At 45.4% G+C, this 24803-nt stretch overlaps 1 protein-coding gene across 13 annotated transcripts in view; it reads left to right on the top strand.

Moving 5' to 3' along the window:
* Positions 1–24803, top strand: part of PKP4 (plakophilin 4) — a 1672883-nt gene that overhangs the window by 1412860 nt on the left and 235220 nt on the right. For all 13 annotated transcript variants that reach the window (XM_069616385.1, XM_069616390.1, XM_069616392.1 and 10 more), the window contains 2 exons: positions 8506–8694; positions 10394–10567. In XM_069616385.1, coding sequence (XP_069472486.1) covers positions 8506–8694; positions 10394–10567 — 363 coding nt within the window. The remainder of the gene's footprint in view (positions 1–8505; positions 8695–10393; positions 10568–24803) is intronic.

Genomic DNA, 24803 nt, shown 5'->3' with positions numbered 1-24803 from the left:
GCTCCATTTGAGCCTTTACATTCTTGTCCTTTGAGACCGTTAACCCTTAAACTGTATTTTTAGTTGCAGTGACTTCCGCTCGCAGAGTGAGTTACAGGCACTTTCAGTTAAGCCACCCTTCACTGTGTTTCATAAGGACAGGGTTGTCCTTCGAGGTCATCCTTCCTTTCTTCCGAAGGTGGTGTCGGAATTTCATTTAAGCCAGAAGGTTATTCTTCTGGCATTTTATCCTCCTCCGCATCCTGGTAAGGAAGAGGAGAGGCTCCATAGGCTGGATCCTAGGAGACCGTTAAGTTTCTACATTTCACGCATGTCCCGGGTCAGAGTGGACGATCAGCTCTTTATTGGTTACGCTGGAAGGCGTTTGGGACAAGCTGTGACTAAGCAGACTTTGTCTAGATGGATTATCTTGGCAATTTCTGAATGTTACCGCCTGGCGGGTAAGGAGCCTCAGGTAGGCTTACGGGCCCATTCGACTAGGGGTATGGCTGACTCTACTGCTCTGCAGAGGGGTGTTCCTATTCGTAATATCTGTGATGCAGCCACTTGGGCTTCGGTTCATACTTTTGTACGTCACTACTCCCTAGATTCTTCCCATGGGCAGGATCTGGCCTTTGGCAAGGCGGTCCTTTACTCTGCAATTTGATTGGACATTCTAAATTTGTATATTCTAAATTCTTTTCCCACCTCCTTACGTTGCTATTGCTTTGGGAGTCTGTCATAGATATGGAATACGTCGGAGGACTCAATCCCCTCGAAGAACAAGTTACTCTCTTACCTGGTAACGTTCTTTCGATGGGATGGTCCGACAACGTATTCCATATCGCTGCCTACCCCGCTACAGAATTTCTTATGCGATTGTAGCTTACGTTTCCGCAAGACTTTCTGTGGTCATACTGGCAGCAGATTGGTGCCACACTTTCTGGGGAAAAAACTACAACTGAAGCTATGGGCGTCTTGCGTCCTACTTATAACATCCGGTGACGTCGGCTCAACGGAGGCTCTCGAGGACGGCGTATCGACGTCATCGACACAGGACGCAGACGCCGAAAGCTTTTCCGAAGCAGCACAGCTGTGGTGATTACGGTCATAGATATGGAATACTACGTCGGACCATCCCATCGAAAGAACGTTACCAGGTAAGAGAGTAACTTGTTCTTTGCAGAGTTGATCTCAGCTCTGACTTTCACAAGCCTAACAGCTTGTGGCCCAACAATGATTTTCTACAAACTCTCTAACTTTGTGCAAGACTTTTGTGCCATATACAAGTGCCTCTTTGGCTGTCCTGGCTCCCTACAGACTCTTGTGACACATTGATTTGGATTCTAATTGTCCCTCATAGGTGATACTTTGTTTTACATTGGTTTAACTAATATTGCTGGGAAAGATTATATCTAGGCTTCATTGGGAGATTGAAAAGTACTTGCATGCTCTGAGAACCTATTAATCTGTTTCCTTCCCCTAACCTTTTCCTTTTCCACAACCTCAGAATATTACCAAGTGCAAAAAGTGATCTATAAATGCGAAGACTGTCCTAGTTATTGACGTCGCCTCAATCTGTAGTAAGTGTGTATGAAGCTAACAAATATATACTTCCTTATCTTGATTCTGAAAAAGTGTTGTGAAGTCTATTTATTGTTGCATATTGCCCTTTTTAAAGAAGCCTTATTTAAAACTGACCGTTAAATATTTCTTTTTACTAGAAAATCTGGAGTGAAAGTGTCTTTGAATACTTGTATGTGTGGGTTTGAGGCTACAGCTCTACAGCTCACATTGACCCCTCTTGAGATAAGTCTGACTGCTCAGTCACTCTGCCAACTTGTGTAGTACAGACCTATACCAAGAGGACAAGACTGGTGTAGTCTCCCACAGGGTTACTGCATACAATCTTGCCTAACACCTCTCCAGACCGATGGACCCCTCATTTGATCTCTGTTCCCTCTCCTCGTCTCCCAATAATGGTGGCATCCAGTGGGAGGCCCTCTTGGCCTACTTCCAATCCTCTAAGGCCATCATCAATGCTCTCAGCTTAATCTACTCCTCCTTGATAGGCGCCTCCTCCGTCTTATAAACTTCCTCCCTTCTCCTGCTTCCACCTCTCTGGCTCAATCCTCCTCTGCCTCCGCTTTGGTACCCCGCACCCTCCTTTCATCCCTATGCCACCCAGAAGTCTTTCAAAAGTGGCACCCTGATCATGTCGCTACTCTCAACTCTTGCTCTGCTGTCAAACACTCCTCTGACATCTGCCACTTCCTTGAAGACCTTGACCTGGATGTCCTCGCACTCACCGAGACTTGGTTCATGGCCAGCTCTGTCACAAGTTTTGACACACTCCTCCCTGAGGGCTACAAGAGCCTCTACGAGCCAAGAACCAACCGGCCCAGTGGTGGAGTATCCCTGATCTTTCCGGAGTGGGTCCCTGCTTCTCTTATTTTTATGCAGGCCTATTCCTCCTTGAATGGCTGGTCTGCAGACTCTCTCTCTCTCTCTCCTGGCCCCTCTGAATGTGGCCACCATCTGCACGCCACCTGGGCAGATCACCCTCTTCCTCTCAGAATGGGCTGACCCTGCCACTTTTGTCCTTGCCTCTACCTCTAAACCTCTCCTCTGAGACCTCAACATCCACCTGGATGCTTCTAATCCCTCCTTCGGGCTCTTCCGCAACATTTACGACTATCTTTTCCCTCTCCATTCTACCCTCTAGTCTGTCACATGCTGCTGGACACACCTTGGATGTTCTCATCTCCTCAGACATCGCCCTCTCTAACCCTCTTACTACTCCTCTCTTGGACCAACCACTTTCTGCTCTCCTCCGACCTGATACTTCTTGTCCCCCAGGCAAGGCCCTTCCCAGTACTGCCACCCTCCTTCTCGGTTTTCGGCCCATGAAGCGAGTATCAGTGGCCACCTTTGCCTCGACTTTCTCTGCTACTCCAACTCCTGTGGCTTACTCCCACCCTGACACAGCCCTCTCTAACCTTCATCTTTCCATCTCCAACACCTTGGACATCCTAGCTATTGTCACGAGAATCCTTTTGAAGCCTACGATCTAAGTGCAACTTTTGGTATGACTCCAACCTTGCCAACCTGAAATGCAATTGCAGGGTGACTGAGAGGAAGTGGAGGGCTTTGGATGCATCCTCTGATAAACTTGCCTGCTCTGAAGGCAATAGTCTGTCTTCTCCAAGAAAGGGGTCCACATTCAAGCCCGTGTCTCTTTGGCCACAAACAACACAACTGAAATCTTTAAAATCTGCAAGGAGCTGGCCAATCCTACTGCAGTCTCCGCCTCTCCTGTTCCCTCCCGGGCCCTTTGTACGGCAATTAGTGCCTCATTTCACCACTAAAACTCAGGACATCCTGTCCTCTTTCCTCCTCTCTCTCCCTCTACTTCTCCCAGACCCCCTTTGGCTGCCTTTCCCCTCTCCTCTTACTTTCTCCTCCTTCTCTGACAACACCTGATGATGTTTCCAGACAAGTCTGATCTATCAAAGTGTCGCCCAAACAGGTGCTCCCCTGCTCTTCCAGAACTATTAAGGATTATTAACATTTACACCCTCGCACCAGCCTTGGCCGATTTCTGTAATAATTTTTTCGCCACTGGATCTTTCCCCTCTCTCCTCAAGCACTCCCTTGTGTACCCCCGCACCCCTCCCAAAAAAGACTTCTGCCGATCCTACCTGTCCGGCAAACTATTGCCTGATCTCTAGCACTCCTTTCCTGGAAAAACTGGCCATCTCCCAGCTTTCTCTACACACTGAATCTGTTGAGTCTCCCAGACCATCTGTCTGTCTTCAGAGCAGCCAGAGACATGGAAACCGCTTGCCTGAACACCCGTGAAGATCTGCTCTCTAATCTTGATTCCAGCTCTCGATCTGTCCTCATCCTCTTTCACCTTTCTTCTGCTTTTGATAGTCAATCGCACCACCCTGATCAATCGACTCTGGGAGAACCTGGGCATCACGGATCAGGCACCGGCGTGGCTGACCTTCCTCTGAGACCAACTTGGGTCCTTTCTCGCCATATCTCGCAACATGTGGTGTCCCCCAAGGCTCTATCCTCTCACCCTGGCTCTTCAATGTCTATCTGGCCCCTTTGCCCCACCTGATCTCCACCTTCTCTTCTAACTTAGTGTTATGCGGATGACACTCTGCTCTCCTTCAGGCTTTCCTCAGCCTCCCCTACTTCCTCGCTCATTCCCGATTGTCTATCCGTGGTTCAGGATTGGTGCACCTCCAATGATCTCTGCCTTAATGCCAGTAAGACTGAGCTCCTTCTTATTGGAAACCCTGCTCCCACTTTCCCCTCTCACTCTGGCTGTCCTCCTTGGGCCCTCTTCCCTCGCCTTCCTGTGAGGCTAAAAACCTTGGTGTCATCTTCAACTCCACTCTCTCCTTCTCTCCTCACATCACGGACCTTGCCAAGGCCGAGGCCCTAACTATATCCAACTCTCAAATACCTTCCTTCTAGAGCCATTCGCTTAGCTTCCTCCAACTCTGAGGGACAGACGCTTCTCCAAGCAGAGAGTGGGGGTAGTTTTCTCCTCTGCAGTTGCCTCCCTCAGGAATGGCCTTCCTGCCCCTCTCAAACTTAAGCCGGACCACCTGAAGTTCCGGAAGCAGCTCAAGACCTTCCTTTTCTCCTCTGACTTCTCTCTCTCGCTTCCTTACTAACTTACTTTTCTGCGGCACCGACTGGTTGCCTGGTACCCTCAGATTCTCACTGGGTACCAGGCTCCTCCATGACCAGTCTTCCTTGCACCGCCTCCTGGCCTACCACGCACTTATGGGCTGTAACTCTAATCCCTGCAGCCCCCCTGCCTCCTTGCACTTACCCAGAGCTGCTCTGCCTGCACTTAATCAGAGCAATGCTGCCCTGATCACACTTCCCCCTACCTTTCTCTTGCACTTCCCCCTGCACAGCTCGTTGTCACACTTCCACAATCCCAATGTCATAAAGCCCAGTAGAATTGTTTGTCTGGTCTCACCCCTGCCTCCCCTCTCGTCTTGTGGTGCCTAGAAACACTTGTGTACACGCATGTTATGAATGTATCCAAACTATTTCGAAAGTGCATTAACAGTTTGTCAAGACAGACCCAAGGCGAAGCTAGGAGCAGAATGCTTGACCCAGATTTGAGTACGAAAGGTAAGTGAGAGGGAGATGAGGAGACAAAGGGCATTGCGCCCACTTGTTTTCCTATGGCGGACGGGCAGGAGGGTGGGGGGGATTCTTATAGCCATTACAATGACTATATATTGCATAGGAAAACAACGTGGAACTCACTCAAGACCGCTGTCACAGGAAGCACAACCCACTTTGGCACTGGCCCATTCAGCACAACATGTTCCCTGCAAGCTAATCACCTGCCAGGAGCACACAACAGGATAGTGAGAGAGCTCAGTAGGGACAGCATACCAATGCCACAAATGGGGACTGCAAAAGGTCATTTAGCAAGGGTGTTCAAACTTTGTGGACACCACAGATAGACCTATTTGCCACCCAACAGAGCAAGAAATGCAATGCCTTTGATGGCAGGTTTCCCAAGAACAACTCGGTAGGAGACACATTCTCCTTCCCGTGGACCGGAATCTTCATATACGCCTTCTCACCAATACCACTAGTAAGAAGGGCAGTAGAAAATGGCAGAAGATAACCATGTCTAGTCATACTCCTAGCCCCGCCACGGCCCAGGCAATCATGGCGCTCCGAACTTCTGCACATGTCAGTAGACCAACCGCTAAACTTCACACCAATGGTGAACCTGTTCCACATCTACCACCAGGACCCCAGGTCAATCAACCTCAGACTGTGGCTCCTGATGTCGCAGAATTCCGTCATTTAAACATTCCTGATAGATGTAGGAAAAGTGCTACAAGCAAGAAGGGCCTCTTCAGCGACAAGATACTACAGGTATAAATGGAAGTGCTTCTGTGCATGGTGTGCTCATCAGGGGTTACAGCCCTTCCACATCCAACCCCATCAGATTCTCATATGCCTTGTCTGAGAAAGGATTCACATACTCTTCAGTAAGAGTGCATTTAGCTGCCATATCCTACTACATTAGAAGGTCACAGGGAAAAAAAAAACTTTTGCCAGAGGGTAATTAAACATTTCTTGAACTGCCTGTTCGGCACCTTCCTGCTAGGAAGGTGACACCAGCATGGAGCCTAAACAGTTCTCACCATGTTCATGAAGCTGCCTTTTGAGCCGCTCTTAAAAGTACACATCAAGTATGTTTCATGGAAAGTCTCATTTCTAGCAGCCATTACTTCTGTAAGGTACGTGTCAGCAATCCAGGCTTTAGCAGCCAATCGGGTGCATTTGTGCTTCTTCAAAGACAAGGTTGTCCTCAGACAAACCGTTTTGTGCCACGGATGGCAACATATTTCCAGATGAACTCATCAATTATGCTGCCCACATTTTTAAAAGCATCTTCACTAGCAGAAGTCTCCTCAGAATCTCTGGGCATTAAACAGGCGTTTAAAATATTAGACAAAAGACTTTTGCCAATCTGCACAACTGTTCATCGCTTTTCGACCTACCAACAAGTGAAAGTCGATTTTGAAGCAGGGAATTTCAGGATTGATTTCATCAGCAATATCTTTCTGCCACGTGAAGGCAAAGTGGCCTCTTTGCAGTAGAGTGGTGGCAATGTCAGCAGCCCTGTGGGCGGGCATCCCAGTGCAAGTCATTTTCTGATGAGCTTTGGCCAGTGCTGAACACATTTGACAAGACCATTATTTGGACGCACAAGCAAGAACCGAAGCTGATGTGGCACGAGTAGTGCTGCAGCTTTCAATAAGGTGAGCCTTTACTACCTACACTACACACTAGTGAATGGTGAAACCCTGCTTTTCAATCTATTCAAAGCATGTCCATCTATGCAAGATCCAATGTTGGAGTAGGAGTAAGTTGCTTAACTGAAATTCCAGTTCTCTAGTTTTGGCATCTTTTATAGATTCACATGCAGCCTCCACCAACCCCAGTATAGTCTCCACGGGTGGGGTGGAGCTAGGCACTCAATTTCCCATTGGCTGGATTCAAAATCACCCAAAACAAGATGGCTACACTACAAAATGCCTTGTTTTTACTTTTAACTATAAAGTAGGTAGACAATGAGTTCCCACGCTGATGGGGAATATTGAAAGCATACCAATGCTGGAAAGCTGGAGTTACAGGTAAGCAACTTACTCCATCTAGCAATCGCCTAAATCTGTCCTTCACCCACCGGCTCGCAGTCACTTCTCCCATCACTGGAATTCCCTGTCTCCTGAAATCATGAACACCACCGGCTTTGAGGCATGCACGTCAGCACTCTAACTCCATATGCTGCGGATTGTTTTATCCATGTCTGAGGCTTGTGAACGTGTTCAGATTCACATGCTTTACATATTCTACCATCTAGTGGGTGGTCTGGAGCATTAGATCTTATTTGGTTGACAAGTAAGTGTTCCTGCCGCACTATTAATGTTACCTGTACATTTACCCATGATGCTCCTATGACCCCAAGTCCTACGGATGCTATTGACTAGTTTCTGACAGTTTACTAGCGGCCCGAGCGGGGCACTGACACACAGCTTCTGTGGGGACATGTCATATAAAAATGACTTGCATTATTTTTAAAATATTTGTCTTGAGCTCCCAACACACTGCACAAATGGAGCATACTCCCTTTAATCTCGCAATGCAATCCTAATTCCTCTGCCATGACACACACAATATGTAATCACTGCCTATAGAGAGATCATGCTGATGCAAAATGCAGCGCATGCTAGGTTTTTATTCAAGATGTGGGGGAAACCAAGCATGGACAGCAAGTTGAGCACAAAACGACCACACTTAGCTACTCAAACGGGTTCTGTGGGAATACACCGTTAATCACATTGCCAGGTTTACTTTCTTTAATGTCAACCCTCCCACCCGCACCCCACACCATCCATCCACAGATTGGTATTGAAGCGGTTAGTGTGTCTAACCCTCTTCTTAATCGCTCCAATATGTGTGACACAAGTGTGGTGCCACGTGTTGCACCACTGTTGAAGATTCAGATGCACTAAGCCGATTCACACACATGTTTTATTTAGCATCCAGCAGAGCTCCAGCAAGCTTTAACAATCTTGTTGTGCTCCACCTTTGTTATATTTTGATCTGATCTATCGGCATCATTTAGTATTAAATATTTTTCATTGCTTCTATTACAGTTTGGCCGAAGTTAGGCTGTTTGTAGGTTTAATCCTTTGTCATATGTTATGTTGGTAATTCCAATGTCACTGTCATGTTGATTAAGCTATGTTTTTATGCAATGTGTTTTACTTCCAGGTCTTAGTTTTAAGTAACGTACAGTGAATGGAAATATTTTGAACACATTGATTTGTATTATTTGATGCCAGTGTTCTTTTGGCTGCCAGAATCGTTAGTCGTTAAAATGTGGTCAACATCTGAGTCACTTGCAATTACCTCCTTCATCTACAAAGTCGTACAACTAATTTCATGTTTCTTTTTCAGACTGTGGAGAATTGTGTTTGTACCCTGAGGAATCTATCTTACCGCTTGGAGTTGGAAGTGCCACAGGCTAGGCTCCTAGGGATTAATGAAATTGATGAATTTTGCAAAGACTCACCGAGCAAAGATTCAGAATCTAGTTGTTGGGGGAGAAAAAAGAAAAAGAAAAAAAAACAACCTCCGGATGATCAGGTTAGCTTTTTAAAAATAAAAGTCTTTGTTTATGAATGTTTGTAGAAAATGGTGATGAACTTGTGTTCAGAATACCATTTGATTCTTAGGTAATTATAAATTGCATTGTGAAGGTGGGAATCAGAAATCTATTATCTGGCATTAAAAACTCAAACTGTGTCTGTGAGTGGGAGAGATACTGCAAGCGCCTACTCTTCGACACCCCTAAAACTGTACTGCTATGTGTTCGATTTGGTAGTTATGTTATTGTTGTTCAGTAAGGTGTTTGCCCCCGTATCATGACTCATTTGAGATTTGGCTGCTGCGGCTCATGGCTTCTCCCTGGATCTATGTGTTGACTGCAAACAAGAAATGCTGAGATGGAAAATGTCAATTTCTTCCCCAGAACATTTCCCTGCACTTATATGCAGGGAGAGACCCTCCGCAGCCCTCCCCATACTACCCTTGTATTTTTTTATGAACCTGAACCCCCCACCCCCCACATATAATTGCAGGGGAAATGTGAATTTTGAAATTCAACATTTTTGCATTCTGCATTTTATACTTCGCAGTGATGACATGATACGCTTCTGACTTTGGTTTGTGTATACTGTATTTGAATTGTTTCATTTGTATTTTTCTAACCCTCTACTTTACTTATGCTCTTTGAACATTGATGATTTCTTTCTCACAATTACCCAGTGTTCAGAAGATCATATGATAATTAGTTTAAACTTGAATTATTCTTCCCTTACATGGTAACTTAGACTTGTACCTCTGAGAAGACAAAACTCTATTAAATATGAAAAACAAAGGGGGGTCTGGGAATCTCTCTACCAGCACGAACACAGCCCAATGACCTGTTCTTGGGTGAATAACCCCTGGGAGAGACTCTACCAAGTCTTTAGCTCACTGTCCCTTTCACAGAGAAGAAATGTCCCCGCATTTCAGCCTTTGTCCTGCCCAGGGGCAGTCCAGCGCCGAAATGCTAGGCAATTCTCCTCTGAACAAGAGTACCATCAGTAACCCCATACACGTGTTTCAGCCTTGTTGGGCATCATCAGTGAGGTGAAACTGTTGCCTCTCTAAGAACAGTGAGCAAGGGGTCCACGTCTGGATCGCCCTGTTAACTTAGGGTGAAACCCAAAGTTAATTTATGCAAAACAAAGAGGGGTCTGGGAATCTCTCTACCAGCACGAACACAGCCCAATGACCTGTTCTTGGGTGAACAACCCCTGGGAGAGACTCTACCAAGTCTTTAGCTCACTGTCCCTTTCACAGAGAAGAAATTTCCCCGCATATCAGCCTTTGTCCTGCCCAAGAGAAGAAATTTCCCCAAATATCAGCCTTTGTCCTGCCCAAGAGAAGAAATTTCCCAAACCCCCCTTTGTTTGCATACATTAACTTTGGGTTTCACCCTCTATTAAATATGATGTACGATTATGCAAATAGTGTTTTCAAGAGGTTAGTTTCTGTCACTTAAGCCTAACAAGTCTCAAAGCTGCTGTGGTTCTAGTGAATACATTAAAAATACTATAATTGCTCTCTCGCTCTCTAGCTCGCTCTCGCTCTCTTTTTAAATATTAGAAGTTTGCGGTGGGCTAGAGGGGAGGAGCGAGTGGCACTACACCAGCCCAAATGCCTCTGTAGAGTGAGACGATTGAAAACTGGAGATTTGAATGTGACCAGTCTGAGTAACCAAATAATGTTTTTTCCACAGTGGGATGGAGTTGGCCCAATACCGGGATTTTCGAAATCTCCCCAGGGGGTTGAAATGCTTTGGCATCCGTCAGTTGTGAAACCATATTTGACGCTTCTTGCAGAGAGCTCAAACCCAGCTACATTAGAAGGGTCTGCTGGATCACTCCAAAATCTTTCTGCTGGAAACTGGAAGGTATTGTATTGCTAGCTCTACATTTTAAAAAAGTGAAGCATTAAAAGAAACCAATGAACAGTTATTCGATAACGTTGATTCTTTAGAGATTTATCAAATGTCAAATTTACAAATGAGCATGTTTTGAATTTTGTTAACCTTTTTATTGAATTATGAATTAACACTCTTGAAAGACTAACAGTAGTTACATGAAATGCGTTACTCCTGCTCTAATAAATCCCCCCGATCTGTCCCTCTACCCCCCTCCCACTCCCTAGACATAGATGAATACACCCACAACCTTTGGTATGTCAGGTAAAATACAAGATGCAAGCATACAAGCCAGTGTTCAGATAAAATCAGTTCAGCTGAAACATATTTGCACAGTATCTGACCTAAGAGGCAAGCTTCTACAGGCTTGCTTCATATAATGCTAAAATGGATGCCAGATTGCCATGTTGTGGTGGTAGGTAGACTTTTATTTATGAAAAGACCCTCAATGTCCCTATCTGAGAGGGGTTTACCTGCCTCAAACTAATACTAAAGGATCCGTCAGAATAGAAGTCCACCATCCTGTGTCACAACCTACTTCTATCACTTACACTACAACTAAAGACTAATATAATCCAGCAGAAATGTCCTCCCCAGGAGAAGACTCCCTTCTCCTGGTATTCGGGTGGAATTCAAAAGAATGTTGTTTTGCAAAAAGGTTACCAGGGGGCATGACTCCCTTCCCTTAGTTTGTAGGTTCTACACAATTTTTGCACAAGTCCACATTCTGGACCAGGAGAACGACTACCTTCTCCTGGCACCTTTTTTGGAATACATCCCAAGAGTTTGTCTCCTCTCCAGGAGAATTACTCCCTTCCCCCTGATACCTCGAAAGTTTTTTTGTGGCTTTCAACTTCCTGTATGTTTTGCCACTCTCTTGCTACCAGCAAAGTCCCAAACCTTTCTCTGCTGGTCAATGGCCTTAACTTTGCCACTGCGCTGAGGAAGTGCTTAGTTTTCAAATCCCTTGTGCTGTGTTCTCAGACATCTCTGCTGGTCAGTGGGCTTATTGCTGCCAATGCGACAAGGATGTTCTCTTTTGATGCTTTCTTCACTGTTAGGGTCTGTGAGAAACCTAAAGGTGATTGCACAATTTCTCCCCATGTATGCTCTGTTCAGTTGGCCAGGGAAAGGCCATCGCTTTTGGAACCCAAACCCTGGGGTGAACAAGGGAAAGAGCATCACCTGGGTGAAGGGTCCTTGGATTGGAGAGAGGGTACCCGAGGATGAGACATAGTATCCCCCTTTTTCTAATACTGACCTACTTTCTGCTCCCTCAGTTTTATGGGCTGTTGTCAATATCATCATCCCCAGAAAATGTTCCTCTACGTACTGAGAAGAGGAAGCAACTACGAGCAGTGCAGATTTCCTATGGCCAACACCACACTGGTACTGGGATGAAGAAGAGGTCAGACATTTCACAATAATGGGCTTTAACAAGGTCAGGCAATTAGGAACCTTCTTTCACCTTCAGCCCATTATCAATAAGTATATAAAATGTGGGAGTCGGAGAAGTGGCATGAGGGCGAGAGATGCAGGTGGTGCAGGAGCAGAACGCGAACAGAAGCAAGTTCGTCCTGTGCTGAGGGGCTGGAGGCTGAGACGCTAAGGCGCCTGCTGAAGATCCTGGGAGTCCTGCCGAACAGAGTAGGACCTGGAACCCTTATGAAGGAAGGAGGAGAGCAGAAGTTGCTGAGGAGCAGAGGCGGTGCCCAGCACGAAGGCCGGCATACCTTGAAGGAAGTAGCAGCGAACTTGGGAAGGAAGCCAACTGAGCGGACCAGCTGCAGCAACCCGGTAAATTGAATCTTGTGACTATTCAATACCTAACTTGAGAAAAGGGAGTCTGCATAAGTGAAGATTGGGAATATTGAATACCGAACCTGATGAAAGTGGCTGTTGCGCCCGTACAAGTAAAATCAACACACAGTGAATACTGAACATAAGAAACAACAAAACATGGTGAGAGTGAAAAACAACTGACTGCTGCAAAGCTGGATATATTAAATAACACGTAAGCTGCTATTGGACAAGATTACAAAGTGTCAACAACTATTAAGCATCAGCTTTGGGAAACATATGGCTGTGTGACCTGTGAGGGGTGGACCATGCGGTGTGATAACTGTGCCTAGGCCAAAAAGTTTCCTAGTATCAATATTTTCAACATAAAGGCTCCAAGCATATGTGGTTGCTGGGTGCGTGACCTGTGATGGGTGGACTTTGTGGTCTAACTGCGCCTAAACTAAAAACCACAAAAGGTTGAAAAGCAGCAAGAAGTGAATCATTGGTAAAGTTAACCAAAGGAAGGTATGAAGTAGATCCTATGATCTTTTGTGAACTGGTAAACCAAAGAAACAAACTGTTCAACGTACATCTTGGGGAAGGAATCCTGAGAGCAAAAAATGGAGAATATTCATCTTGGGGAAGAGAATCCCAAAATCACAGTGGTGTGCGAACTTTGTTACCTTTGGAACTGGGGTGGGGGGAGGTGGGGTGGGAGGGGGGTGTGGGTGGTGGGGGGGAAACCCGAGACCGTAAAGTGATGTGAACTGTGATATTTGTGAATCTACAGAAAGTAACCTTGGAACTGGATCAGTCCTTATTACCACAAGACTACTTTGGAACTGTATTGATATTGAAACAGAGTTGGAAGAACTTGAGTTGCCAATCATTGAACTTTACTTTGGAACACTTAAATTTGGTTGAGAACATTGCCCCACTAGTTTTGTTGTATTTGTGAGAACAAGCATAGGTTTTTGACAGACTTTTGGTTTTGACTTATATACACACTGTCCTTAGATTTCTTTAGGCAGGGAAATCCCGCCATAGCATAGGGTTAGTTAGGTGTTACACCATCCTGATTATTAATAAAGCTTTGTTTAAATATACTTCTGTTATCTGTCTTATCTCCCTTGGTACCATACCTGTCGCACAGGGTCCCAGACTCTTCTCTGGTGGTCAGTGGGCTTATTGCTGCCACTGTGAGGAAGTCCTCCTTGGATATTTTGTTTACTCTTCCAGTGTCCAGTAGCTACTTAGTTACTACTGGGGCGAGGGAGCTCCTTCCTGGTGCGCTCTACAAAGTTCTGTCCCCGAATAGCCATATAGCTGCTACTGGGGTGAGGAGCATTATGTTGTGTCCCTCTCTTGGCCTCCCCTGTATCCCTACTGGGTCTCCTGTGCTTCCCTTTACCTTCTCGTGGGATGCAGCACGTCACCGGTCCTTCCTGTGAAGGGGTTGCTTGTTGGCGGCTTCCTCTGCTCTTCTCGTCCGCTTCGACAGTCCCTGTGCACCTGGTCCTCTGCTCCTTATGGTCTGAGCTTCACTCTGGGACCCGTTAGTCCACGTTGTTGCAATCACGCCACTGCTTCATCCCTTCAACCTCAGTTGGATCTGCTCTCCTTGGACCTACAATGGACTCTCTCATCCCGCCACCAGCATCCTCTGCGCAGCCTTTCTTCCAGCCCTCACTCTGAGTTCGTAACTTCCGGGCTTCGGTGGGCTTCTGGCTTCCCTGCATTGGACTCCACCTAGTTCTTCTCTTTCCTTTTTATCTCTGTGACTCCACTGCAGTGCAGCATCAACACCTGCAGATAATGTTTCTTTGGCATTCCTCACGCTTCGGGTGATCCACCTCCTGGCAGTACTTAAGAGTTGGTTACTCTACATGGTTCCTTTGTTCTTCCTCGTCTTAGTATATAGTGTTCTGGCAATATCCCATGTGTTAGTAAAATATATGGGCTTACTCTCGATGAAATGGCTCGATATGGAAGTGGGCTAGGGAATGTCGGGAGTGACGTTCAATGGATTGCACCCTAGGTGATCGTCCTTATCCTCAGGGGAGATATTGTGTAGCAGCCACACCTCCCTAGCCTCGTGGAAAAAGGCTCCCACATGAGAAGTGACAACACCTTGCGAATCGTCACAATTCTCAATGAAATAAAATAGTGAATTAGGGGCATCACAATCCTGAACTGGGCACAAGGTGGCTTTTACTTGATCACACTTGATAAATAAGTATGCCTTTGCCAAGCGTATGTCCCTATATATTAGTTTTGTGGTTTTGGTGGCATAAGCCACCAAACTATCACCAAAACAATTACTACAAGAGAAGAAATGGGTTCCAAGAAGTATTCTTTGTAGTTGGCATGATGACTGGAAATGCTGTGGCAAACAATTGCCAACGTACAAAGTGTTCATTCCTGTTGTACCACGTGGATGTAATCCAATAGTGGCTTGATTAATGTATTTTCAACCAATCAGGAGTACCGTCACGGGTCATTTGTCTGTGTGACTTTCAACACGGGAGCCACAGATTGATCTCTTTGCGAGTCGGAGACGGAGGCAACCAGGCAGGCCTCCCTTCTTGGGACTGGGCGAGGGCAGCCATCTTGTCGTTCTCCGTGGGATGTTTCCCCTGCCCTTTGTTTACTTTTCAAGTCTGTTTCTCTGACTACCACATGCACACCTGAGGTGGTGCTGGCAGAAGTCTGCATGTTGTCCTGCTTTACCCTCTTGGTACTTTCCCTCCAGGTTAACCAGGTTCACTCTACGCTACGGCGGTCCTGGGACTGAATGTGACTCACCTGCCCACGCTACTACTCAGGGTCTTTGCTGCCGCCTAGATAAGAATGGCGGTGCGCTGGACAGGTCTCAGACTGTGCATTCGGGACAAGACTGAGGAGCAAGCGGCAGAGAGAGGCAGGGCTGGCGCAGATGGAGCTTGCAGCACATCGCTTCAGGAGAGACGTAGGCGCTAGTGCTGTGATCACCGCTTCATATACATAGTGACTGGTGAGGGGCAATGGAGACTGTAACTAAAAGTTGTCCTGTGACTCTTAGAGAAATCAACATTTTGGAGAAGGCGTATGCAAACCTGCTTTTATGGGTTGTCCCAGTTCGCTAAGAAAGGAAATTCTGCCTGCGGATAAAATTCTGACATAATGTACGGGCAGCAGCAACTTTATGGGGGCTTAACAGGAGTCTTAAAAATATCAGATGGCATCAGGGGTGTATCCATCATTGCAAGAGTGGGGGTGGGGGGGGGCGATCCACTAAAGTCCCGCTACTCTCTTACCCCCCACCCCCCATGCAGTGCGCACGATTCCATACGGTATCATTCGCACCCCAAAGCAACTTATTTTGGTGGCATTTGGCATTTTAGCACATACACATAAAACTAAAATGAAAACTGCAGGACCATTACAGATGCAGGAAACTAATCAATTACAGCTCTGTCCAGGCTCTGTGGGGCAAAATACATGCAAACCTCCTAATATGCCTATGGATTGCACCAACAGAAGTGACTTTACCGAAAAGCACATTGCCAGTGGCATCATTAGTCTTTGATACTTGGAGGCACCTCGGAAGTGAATTTAGAATAAATTCCCATAAGCAAGCCAAATGGCAAATAACTTTGTGGTGCAAAATACCTAAATTGCACTATTATTATGGTTATATGTAGCAACTTTATAGTCACTGGGCTTTTTTTTTAAATTTTTTTTTAATTTGTATGAATCAAAATAAAAAGATAGATTTTTACAAAGAGCGTGTCACTGTCCATGTCTGTTAAATGTCTTTTTGTTGATTTTGTTTACATGAGAAGCAAAGTTGCTAGGGTTTTCAGCCTTCTACGGCCTCTTCAAACTGGTATTAGTGAGTCGAAGATATGATTAATCATGATCTCTATTCACTCGCAGCAGCTACCTCTAGGTTTCGCGAAGTTGAGAGGGCAAACGTCGCGTCCTGACTTTCTGCTGTAATTTCTGGAGAGGTCAAAGTGTCCAGTTTTGCCATGATTTGGTGAACTATTTGCGTGGTAGCCGTTAGCCAGGTCGGTCTATCTCCACTAGTCATTCTTCACCACCAACAAAGTTCACTGTCTAAAGAAGGGTCCAATGAGAAGTGTCGCATGTAGGCGGTCCTAATTGGTTTGGTTTCTGGGCAACCCAGTAGGCGATGTCGAACTGTCTCTTTTTCGTTTGTATTGTGACATAATCTGCAGTGTGATAGATTTGACATACCCCTAATGGCTCTAATTTCATTTGTAGGCAACAAATTCAATCTCACTCTTAGAATACAGTTTCTTGCTTTTCTGTTGGGAAATTGTTTGATGTATCCCTGTAATTCATTCAGTTTCTTTGTATTCGGTGGCAAGTGTTGAGTTAGCTTGTTTTCTGAAGCTTTTGCCAATGTCTTAATCCAGTCTAGCTCTTTAGTTTTTTTCAGAATTTTTCCCGGATTTGTGATCAAGTCATTCTCGTCACATTCAATTTCTTTTAGCAGTCTTGAGATGTAGGTCTTCCAGGATTGTAGAATTTTGTTAGACTCGGCTGCTAGTTCGATTTTGATCAGTCTGTATAGCAGTGGACTTTCAGGAAGTAAGATTTTTCTGTAAAGCCTTAGTGAATTACAGTTCAACATCCCTTGCAGGGACAGAAGACTCAGTTCCCTTCAAATTGATGCTACCGGCGTAGACGTAGGAAGGCCGAGAACAGTTTGCCAGTAATAGGCTTCAAGTTTTGGCTAAATTTCACGCGGGAGCAATATCATTGCTTCAGTACCGTAGGTTACAGCAGGAACCACCTTCATTTTGTAAAAATCAATTGCCGGGATCGTAGAAAAGTGACCCAGCTTATGATCGATAGCTTTTCCTTGTGAGGCAAGTTTTCTGGTTTTTGTTCTCAGATTATCTTGCATGGCTTTCTTTTTTGGTGTTGTCCAGCACAATACCCAGGTACTTGAAGTTTTGAACTTTTTCGATCTCCTCTGATTGAAAAAACCACTTTAGTTTTTCAGTTTTCTTCGTTGATTTTCCCAAGGTAAGTATTTTTGTTTTGGTTTTGTTTACTTCCAGGTTATTTGCTGTAGTATACTCGTACAGGTTGTCCAGTTGACGCTGTAGACCTATAGGTTTTTGATCGATCAGTATAAGGTCATCGGCGTAGAAAATTCTGCTAATGGTGTGTTGACCCACCCGGGGTGGGAAGGCTCTCACAGAGGCTTCTGAAATTTGAAAATCACTGAGGTAGGCCAAAAAGAGGGAGGGAGCCAAGGGGCATCCCTGTTTGACACCTCTTTAGGTTGCTATTGGTTTTGATAGCAGGCCTTGGTAGTTCAGTTTAACACGGACTGTCGTGTTCATATATAGTGCTTTAATGGGGTTCAGTATGGACTCAGGGCAAGACCAGGTTTTCAGTTTCCTCCAAAGCGCAGACCTGTCGACTCTGTCAAATGCTTGGGAAAAGTCTATGAAGGCCAGATGTAACCTAGGCCCTCCTTCGAGCATTTTGATTTTCAGTATACTTATCAGAAGAATATTGGCTGTAGTTCCCAAGTTCTTTTTAAATCCAGATTGAAATGGATCATTACATGCGGCGTTCAAGGCCCATTGTTGGAGTCTTTTCAGTAGCAAAGCGCCGAATAGCTTTCCTATTGGATCAAGGAGCGCTATGGGGCGATAGTTCACTGGATCGTTGATGTCTCCATTCTTGTATATGGGTACAATTGTGGCTGTGGTCCAAGAAGCAGGAATTGATTTTGATTCCGCACATCTTGAGAAGACTTGACAGATAAAAGAGGACCAAGCTTCTGGGTTGGATTTCAGGTCTATATTTGTAATACCTTCGGGGCCAGGAGCCCTTGAATTTTTCAGGCTGACGATTAGGTCGAAAATTTCTTCTTGATCGCTGATTTTTACCCAGGGTAGTTCTTGACTCTCTAGTGTAGCGGGTTTCTGGCCCCAAGGTAGACCAAAAGTTTTCTTTATGTATTTGTCCCAAGTTGCTTCTCCAATAGCGTTTTCAATGCTTGCACTACTGGTAGATGATTTGGAGTTTATTAATGTCCAGAAATCTTTCGAATTTTTTGTGCAGATGGCTCTCAAAATAGCTTCGAGTCTTGTTGATATAGAGTTCTGCGATGAGATTTTAGCCAGGAGCGGTAAGTGGACTTCACTTTCCTTTTCTCCCTCTTTGCTTGGTTAACTTCAAGTTTTACGGCAATTCTAATTGCTTTGCGGTATTCTCTTCGTTTTTCCACTAGCCGTATGTCATACGAATGCTTTGATTCTAGGAGGAGAGATCTCGTAGTACCAGGCTTCCTATATGTTGTTAACAAGGGGCCGTAATCGGTCTCAAACTCCAGGTTACTTGTTTTGGCCTTACTGTACTTATTGGATAGTTCTATAATATCTTTTGCTGTAAGGCGTAATCTGTGAGGATTTAGTTCCACCTGGTAGTTCAACGATGCAACTGCTTTGTTGGAGCTTTGCCACGTTGTAATTAGAGGGTTGTGATCACTTGCCGTTGCTTGTTTCACCTTGAAGTCTAAGATCAAGTTCAAGAAAGGGCGTGATACGAATATGTGGTCAATTGATGACTCGGAAACCCCATTTGACCAGGTCGGTGGACGTGACTTGTCTGGAAAGACCGTGTCTAAATTCTGGAACTGTCTAGACTTCATAAGGTCGAGCCACTGACTTCCTCTTAAGACGGCAGGGGTTATGCCTTTTTTTAGTTTTTGTTGGGGACATGCTGCATTTAGATCACCGCAAATTAGTATATGCGTCACTTGGTGGACTGTCAGAATCTCGTCTATTTCTAGTTCCATTTCTCTAAGGAAAGTAGTCACTTCTGTTTTTGCTGGATTCCAGTATATATTTGAAATAGCTAAAGATGTGTTTTGGTCTTTCTTGTCGTGATTGCTTTGTTCGGACCACTTTAGAAGAACTACTAGAAGGTGTTAGTTGGCTCTTAAGACTTTTTCCAGTTGTAAGCCGTGCCCCATGCGGATGGCTGTCAAAAGGCCAGAAGATGGCCAGCCTTTCGTGCTTTTTAAAGCTGGCGCCAAGACAAGTTCGTAGCCATCTAAAGTCGGTAGTTTTGTTAGCCACGTTTCTTCTAGACATAGTATATCATAATCCCCTAGATGGATTTCGCCTGGGTTGGTCAAATGGTAGAAACCCCTCGTGTTCCAAGAACATAGACAGATTTCATGTCTACCCACGTCTGTTGTCTGGTGGTCTGTATGGCTGTTTTCCGAGTAATTGGGTTGCTATTGAATTTTCTTTGATGTTAGTGCTTTTGGAAGCCAAGCCCATGGGCTCGTTGCTGTAGACTTGGTTAAAGTTCCAGTTTTGTCCAACGTTGTTGGTTGTTCCGGTTGGCTGAAGGTCTTGTGTAAGTTTTCCCTAGATGGAGTGTTTGTAGAGGACATTCGAATATTCAGGTTCGTTTTTGGTCCTGTTGCATCGTACTTCGAGATAGATTTGACTCGCCCCTTTGGACTGGGTAAAGCGTGGGTTTTAGTGTCGCTGTTCTCACTCTGCTCTATTCTGGCCGTCGACCGTTCCCCATTTCTTTGGCATGTTTGGGTAATTGAATTAGTTTTTGAATAGTCTCCTTGGGATTTTCCGTTTCCCCTCGGGGTGAGGGGTTTAGTGCGCGAGTGATCTCTGCTGTTTGTTGTTTCTGTGAGGTCGTATCCCATCTTTAGTAGATTTTTTGCTTCTCTTCTTAGCAGGTCTTTGATTGTTGTTGAAGAAATGTGCAAATATGTTTGCGCCTTACCTTTCCTGTGGCTTGGATCAACTATCCTTAGGTCATTCGTATTAATTATCCTCAGCTTGGGCACATGATTGAATAGTATTAGTACTGAGCTTCTATTCAAAATCACGTCGTCATGGTTTCCTGGAATTTGTTCCAGTTTGAGGACCCACAGTCGTTCTTGAGGGGCTTTGGAGATCTTTTTGTATTTTTCTGTTTTGGATCTGTAATGCAGAACCTCGATTTTTTTGTTTTCGGTTACTTTGTTCAGGTCTTTCATCGCTAGACTTTTTTCCTTGTGATTGCACCTCTTTCGAGGCTTCATGGCTCCGAGCGTGATATCTTTGTGAGTCAAACCTAGAACTAGTGTCCCTCACCTTGTAGGAGCTCGTTGTTAGTTTTTGTTGGGTTATTGGCTGAAGTTCCGTTGCTTTCGGTTCCAGCTTCTTTAAATTTTGAATTGTTTTGTTACGACGTTCTTCTAATGTGAGGAAGGGTACAAGTTGGTTTAGGCGCACTTCTTCTAAGGTGGCATCTAAGCTGGAATGATGGCCCACTAGGATTTCTGTTTTTCCTTGCGATTTAACTATTTCCTCGATGGTGTCTGATGGATAGCCTTCCTCTAATTGCAGGCTAATATTCATCAACGATTCCTGGATCATGAAGTCTTCAGTCGTTTTGGGAGAATAAGTGGCTGTGTTCTGGGGGTGGGAGTGCTCTGGGTTGCCGAGGGAATAGTCTCCACTCTAGCACATTCTGGGTCGACTCTGTTCGGTTTAGTTCTGGGTTTAATTGAGGGTTCCTGTTTCTTGGGGTTGGAAGGTTGGACATCGCTCCTTTTGCTTTGGTCCTTATCCGTTTTCTTTTTGGTAAAGATCTTGTAGGCTTGTTCAGTGCTTTTGCTCTGGAATGGGTATCCAGTGTCTGGGGTGAAGGTGTCGTCTACTACCAGCACCACTTCCTTTTTCTCATCTTGGCCTCTAGGGTTTGTTATAGAATTCGTTTGGCTTGTGTCGGTTTGGGTTTGACAGTTTTTGATGGTAGTTTTCACTGTCAAATCTATGAACGTGGAGGTTTGTTCTCCCACCTCTCGTGGTTTTATTTTGCAGTGAATCGGCAAGTGTTGGATTTTCTTTTCTAGCTTTCTGTTGTGATGGAGTAAAATAAAGATTTTGGTCTTTTGCTTGTTTCAGACGTTCTTCGTGGGCCATCACATAGCCCTCCAGGAAAATGAGTTTAGTGTACATCATGGCTTGAATTGAAGTGTGGTCTTTGAGATTCTCATTTAAGGATTCATAAAGTTTGGTGAATGGGGTGAGGCCTATTGAAATTGCAGACATGATGAAAAAAATTTGTTTTTTTCGCTGATGGAGTTTTTGAAGGCGATTTGGCTTGGTTGCTAGGACTTCTTTGAGGCGAAAAAACAGTAGAGGCCGTCTTGTAAGATTTATGATAATGTCTTGTGGAAGGATGGCCGAGAGAGTGTCTTCTGTGAGAAGGCCTGGCTGGTACTGTAGAAATAGATTTTGGGCTTTCCGTCTCACGACCAGTGCTTCTAAAATGTTTTGTCCACTGCAAGGGCGCTATTTGGCGTTAGAGGTTGGGCCAACTCCGCCGTCGGAATAGAATCATGCTTTTCCTGGTCTGGAGGAGGTCCAGAGTCTGACCAAGAGATTTGTGGATCGGGCTGAAGATCTTCCGATCTGGGAATTGTTAAAACTTGCTCTTTTGTGGTCACCGGTGTTGAGTTCTTGACTGGTTCATTTGTAGGCCAACGTCGTGCTCCTTGTCATTGCTTTTGTTGGAAATTTCCCCAGTTGGTGCTTTTGGTTGTTCGGGGTGGTTTGTTTGGAGCTCTCTCCCCTTCTCTGTCTGGGGCTGAGGATTCTGTTTTAACGGTGGTGGCGTAGCCTCTGAGGTGTCGGAAAGTTGCTTCTCCTTTTGGTGTAAAATAGCAGTAGCTAAAGTCGCCAATGTTTGTGGGTGGTGAGTCAGTTGCACAGTCTTCCTGTATTTTGACGGTGGGGGGTTTTCTTCTAGTGCTTCCAAAATTTCAGTGTCCGTAAGCTCTAGAGTGCGATGAGAGTATTGAGAAGTATTTGGGTTGAAAAATCTGGTGAGCAGGTTTTGTGAGGCAGTGTTTTGCATTGCCTTACCTGACCTTTTCGAGTAGGTGTTAGGCCGTTGTTATTAGTTATCTTTGTTACTAAGCCCTTATTTAAAAGCAGCCTTCTTTTTTTGTTGTCTTTTATACCGCCTTTAAGGCGTTTCTTTTCTGTTGTTTTATGAGCTGCCGGTGAGTGTCTAGGGCGTTTACTTTGTTTTGACCTGGCCGGCGTTGAAGTAGTGCACAACTTATCTGGATTTTCCTGGTCATTGCAAGCGAGTTCCTCATCCTGGTGGAGAGACTCGGGGTACTCCTCAGTGCCGAGGCAGATGACTGTGGGTCGCGCCCCCGCGGGGCGGGGTCTTCTTTTTCAGCGGCCGCGTCGCTGTGTATGAAGGCTACAACTGTGACGCGGTTGCAGGGTTCGACCACTCCGGACTCGGCAATTACTGGGCCTTCTTCGTGCGGCTGACTTCGGTTTTTGCTGGTCCTCGAGGCTGCATCGGAGGCTGAGGCCTTGGACGACGGCAACGTACATCCTCGTGGGCCTGGATCCTCTCCCCTGGACGGCACGGACCTAATATCGCCTCCGGGACCAATAGGTGAGGGCGCCAGAGGGACAGTGATCGCAGGGTCCACGAGGTACCCGGTGAGTCAGGCCTCAAGATGTAAATCCTCTATGATTGATGTTGCAGAAGCTCCTGGCTCTGGTTCCGGCATCGTTTCTCGTTGTTTTTCTTCCGTCGAGAGCGCCGAGGGGGGCGTAAGAACAGCTGCTTTCCTGCGTTGCAGTTTATAGTTGAGCAGTGTCGTTGCCGGCTTATCAGTTTTTCCTGTTTTTCCATATGAGCTACAAGCTGTGGAAAAGCAGTAGACTTGATTTTGTTTAGTGTTTGTCAGTTCTTCTAAAATAGAGGGAGGACGCTAACTGCGCATCCAGCGTTTTGCTTCCAAGTCAGTAAATGGTGAGGTTGGGGAGGTGGCAGTCCTCGCAGCCTCGCCTGCCATGACTGCAGGACTGCCACTCGCCGCCACTCCGCGTCCGCTCCGCGGACTGTAGAGGTAGTTATAGAGTAGTTGAGAATTGGCTCCACCTCCTCTTGGTGCCAGTAGAAACCAATTCTCCCTGGGCTTTTTTTGATGCCACGATGTATTGACATAAGGTATGAAGTGCATCAGTTACAAAGCTGCAGTTAAGAAACACTGCGATTAAATGATTTGCCAAGGATCACACACTTCGGTTAAATGGTGGATGTGGACAATTTACCATTGCTATAGATAAAGGGGTGCCAAGAATCAGTCTTTGTGGTTGACATGACAACTGGAAATGCTGTGACCTACAATTGCCAGCGCACTAAGTGCTAATTCCTGTTGTACTACGCGGATGTAATACAATAGTGACTTGTTTGTAATGTAACATGTTTGTGTGACTTTCGACGCTGGAACCGCACAGTGATCTCTTTTCAAGACACAGGCCTCCCTTCTCGCAACTGGGCAAGGGCAGCCATCTTGTCTTTCTACGTGGGATGTTTCCCCTTCCTTTTGTTTACTTTTTGAGTCAGTTTCTCTGACTACCACATTCACACCTGAGGTGGTGGTGGCAGATAAGTCCCCACAGATGCGTGTCCTTTTCAGTGCAGTCATGGGCACTGGCTGTTATCGGGAAGGGTAATATATTATAGCTGCTGGGAGCCCTAAAGGCAGATGTGTGTCGACTTGCTCAGCGTAACAAAGCTAAATAAATCAGTTCTGCCAAGGTGCTGTTGCAGAGTGCTTTGCAGGAGGTGGTGTGTGCAGTGTGGTGTCTAAACTGGTCCGGGGAGATTGTCAGAGGTACAAACACTGTGAGGCTGATTATGAAACTCCTTCCCCCACAACCTTAAGGCGGGGAGCATTATTTGATGCAAAAACGGTCTTTCCAAATTGCACAATAAGACTCTGGGGTTCAGCTTTCGGTCTAACCTGGATGCCACAATAGTGGAATAGCTCCTATTCTGAAAGAAAAGTTTAAAGTTTAGCACAATAAGGATTCCACAAGTTCCTGTTGTATTCAACTATTAATACTGTAAGCTATGAACTGAATTACTTATCTGGATTCCAGATAAGAGATGGTGAAATTCAAGGAACACACTTTGGTTAAGTGGTGAAACCAGGATGTGGACAATTTAAGCACTTGACCACATATCTGCCCTGGTTTAGTTTATATACATATTTATTAGGGTTTTGGTTTCATGAGCTATTTAGGTGTTATGCTTTGGCTAGATTGGCTCCTTCACAGCACCGTTTTTGGTTTTGGTGCATTTTGTTGACTATTGCCCGATTCTCGTTCCTTTTCATTGTATTACAGGCCTGTGCCCCTTATCGCATCCTCCCTTGAAACTTTACACTCTCCTCCTTGCACCCTGGTATCTATAAATGCAAAATTCAAATAACTGCTGTAAACGCCAAAACTATTGGCATTGCCAATGCGTGTTTTTGTACTTCTCATCCACCTTCTCCCTCGTGGTACGATAGAACCTATTGGTCAAATTGGCAAATACGGGTATTGATAGA

This window comes from Ambystoma mexicanum, chromosome 9 (assembly GCF_040938575.1).
Source record: "Ambystoma mexicanum isolate Mex_15411 chromosome 9, UKY_AmexF1_1, whole genome shotgun sequence".
In the NCBI taxonomy this organism is placed as follows: domain Eukaryota; kingdom Metazoa; phylum Chordata; class Amphibia; order Caudata; family Ambystomatidae; genus Ambystoma; species Ambystoma mexicanum.
The sequence above is the reverse complement of the archived record's forward strand: the minus strand, read 5'-3'. Positions and strand labels throughout refer to the sequence as shown.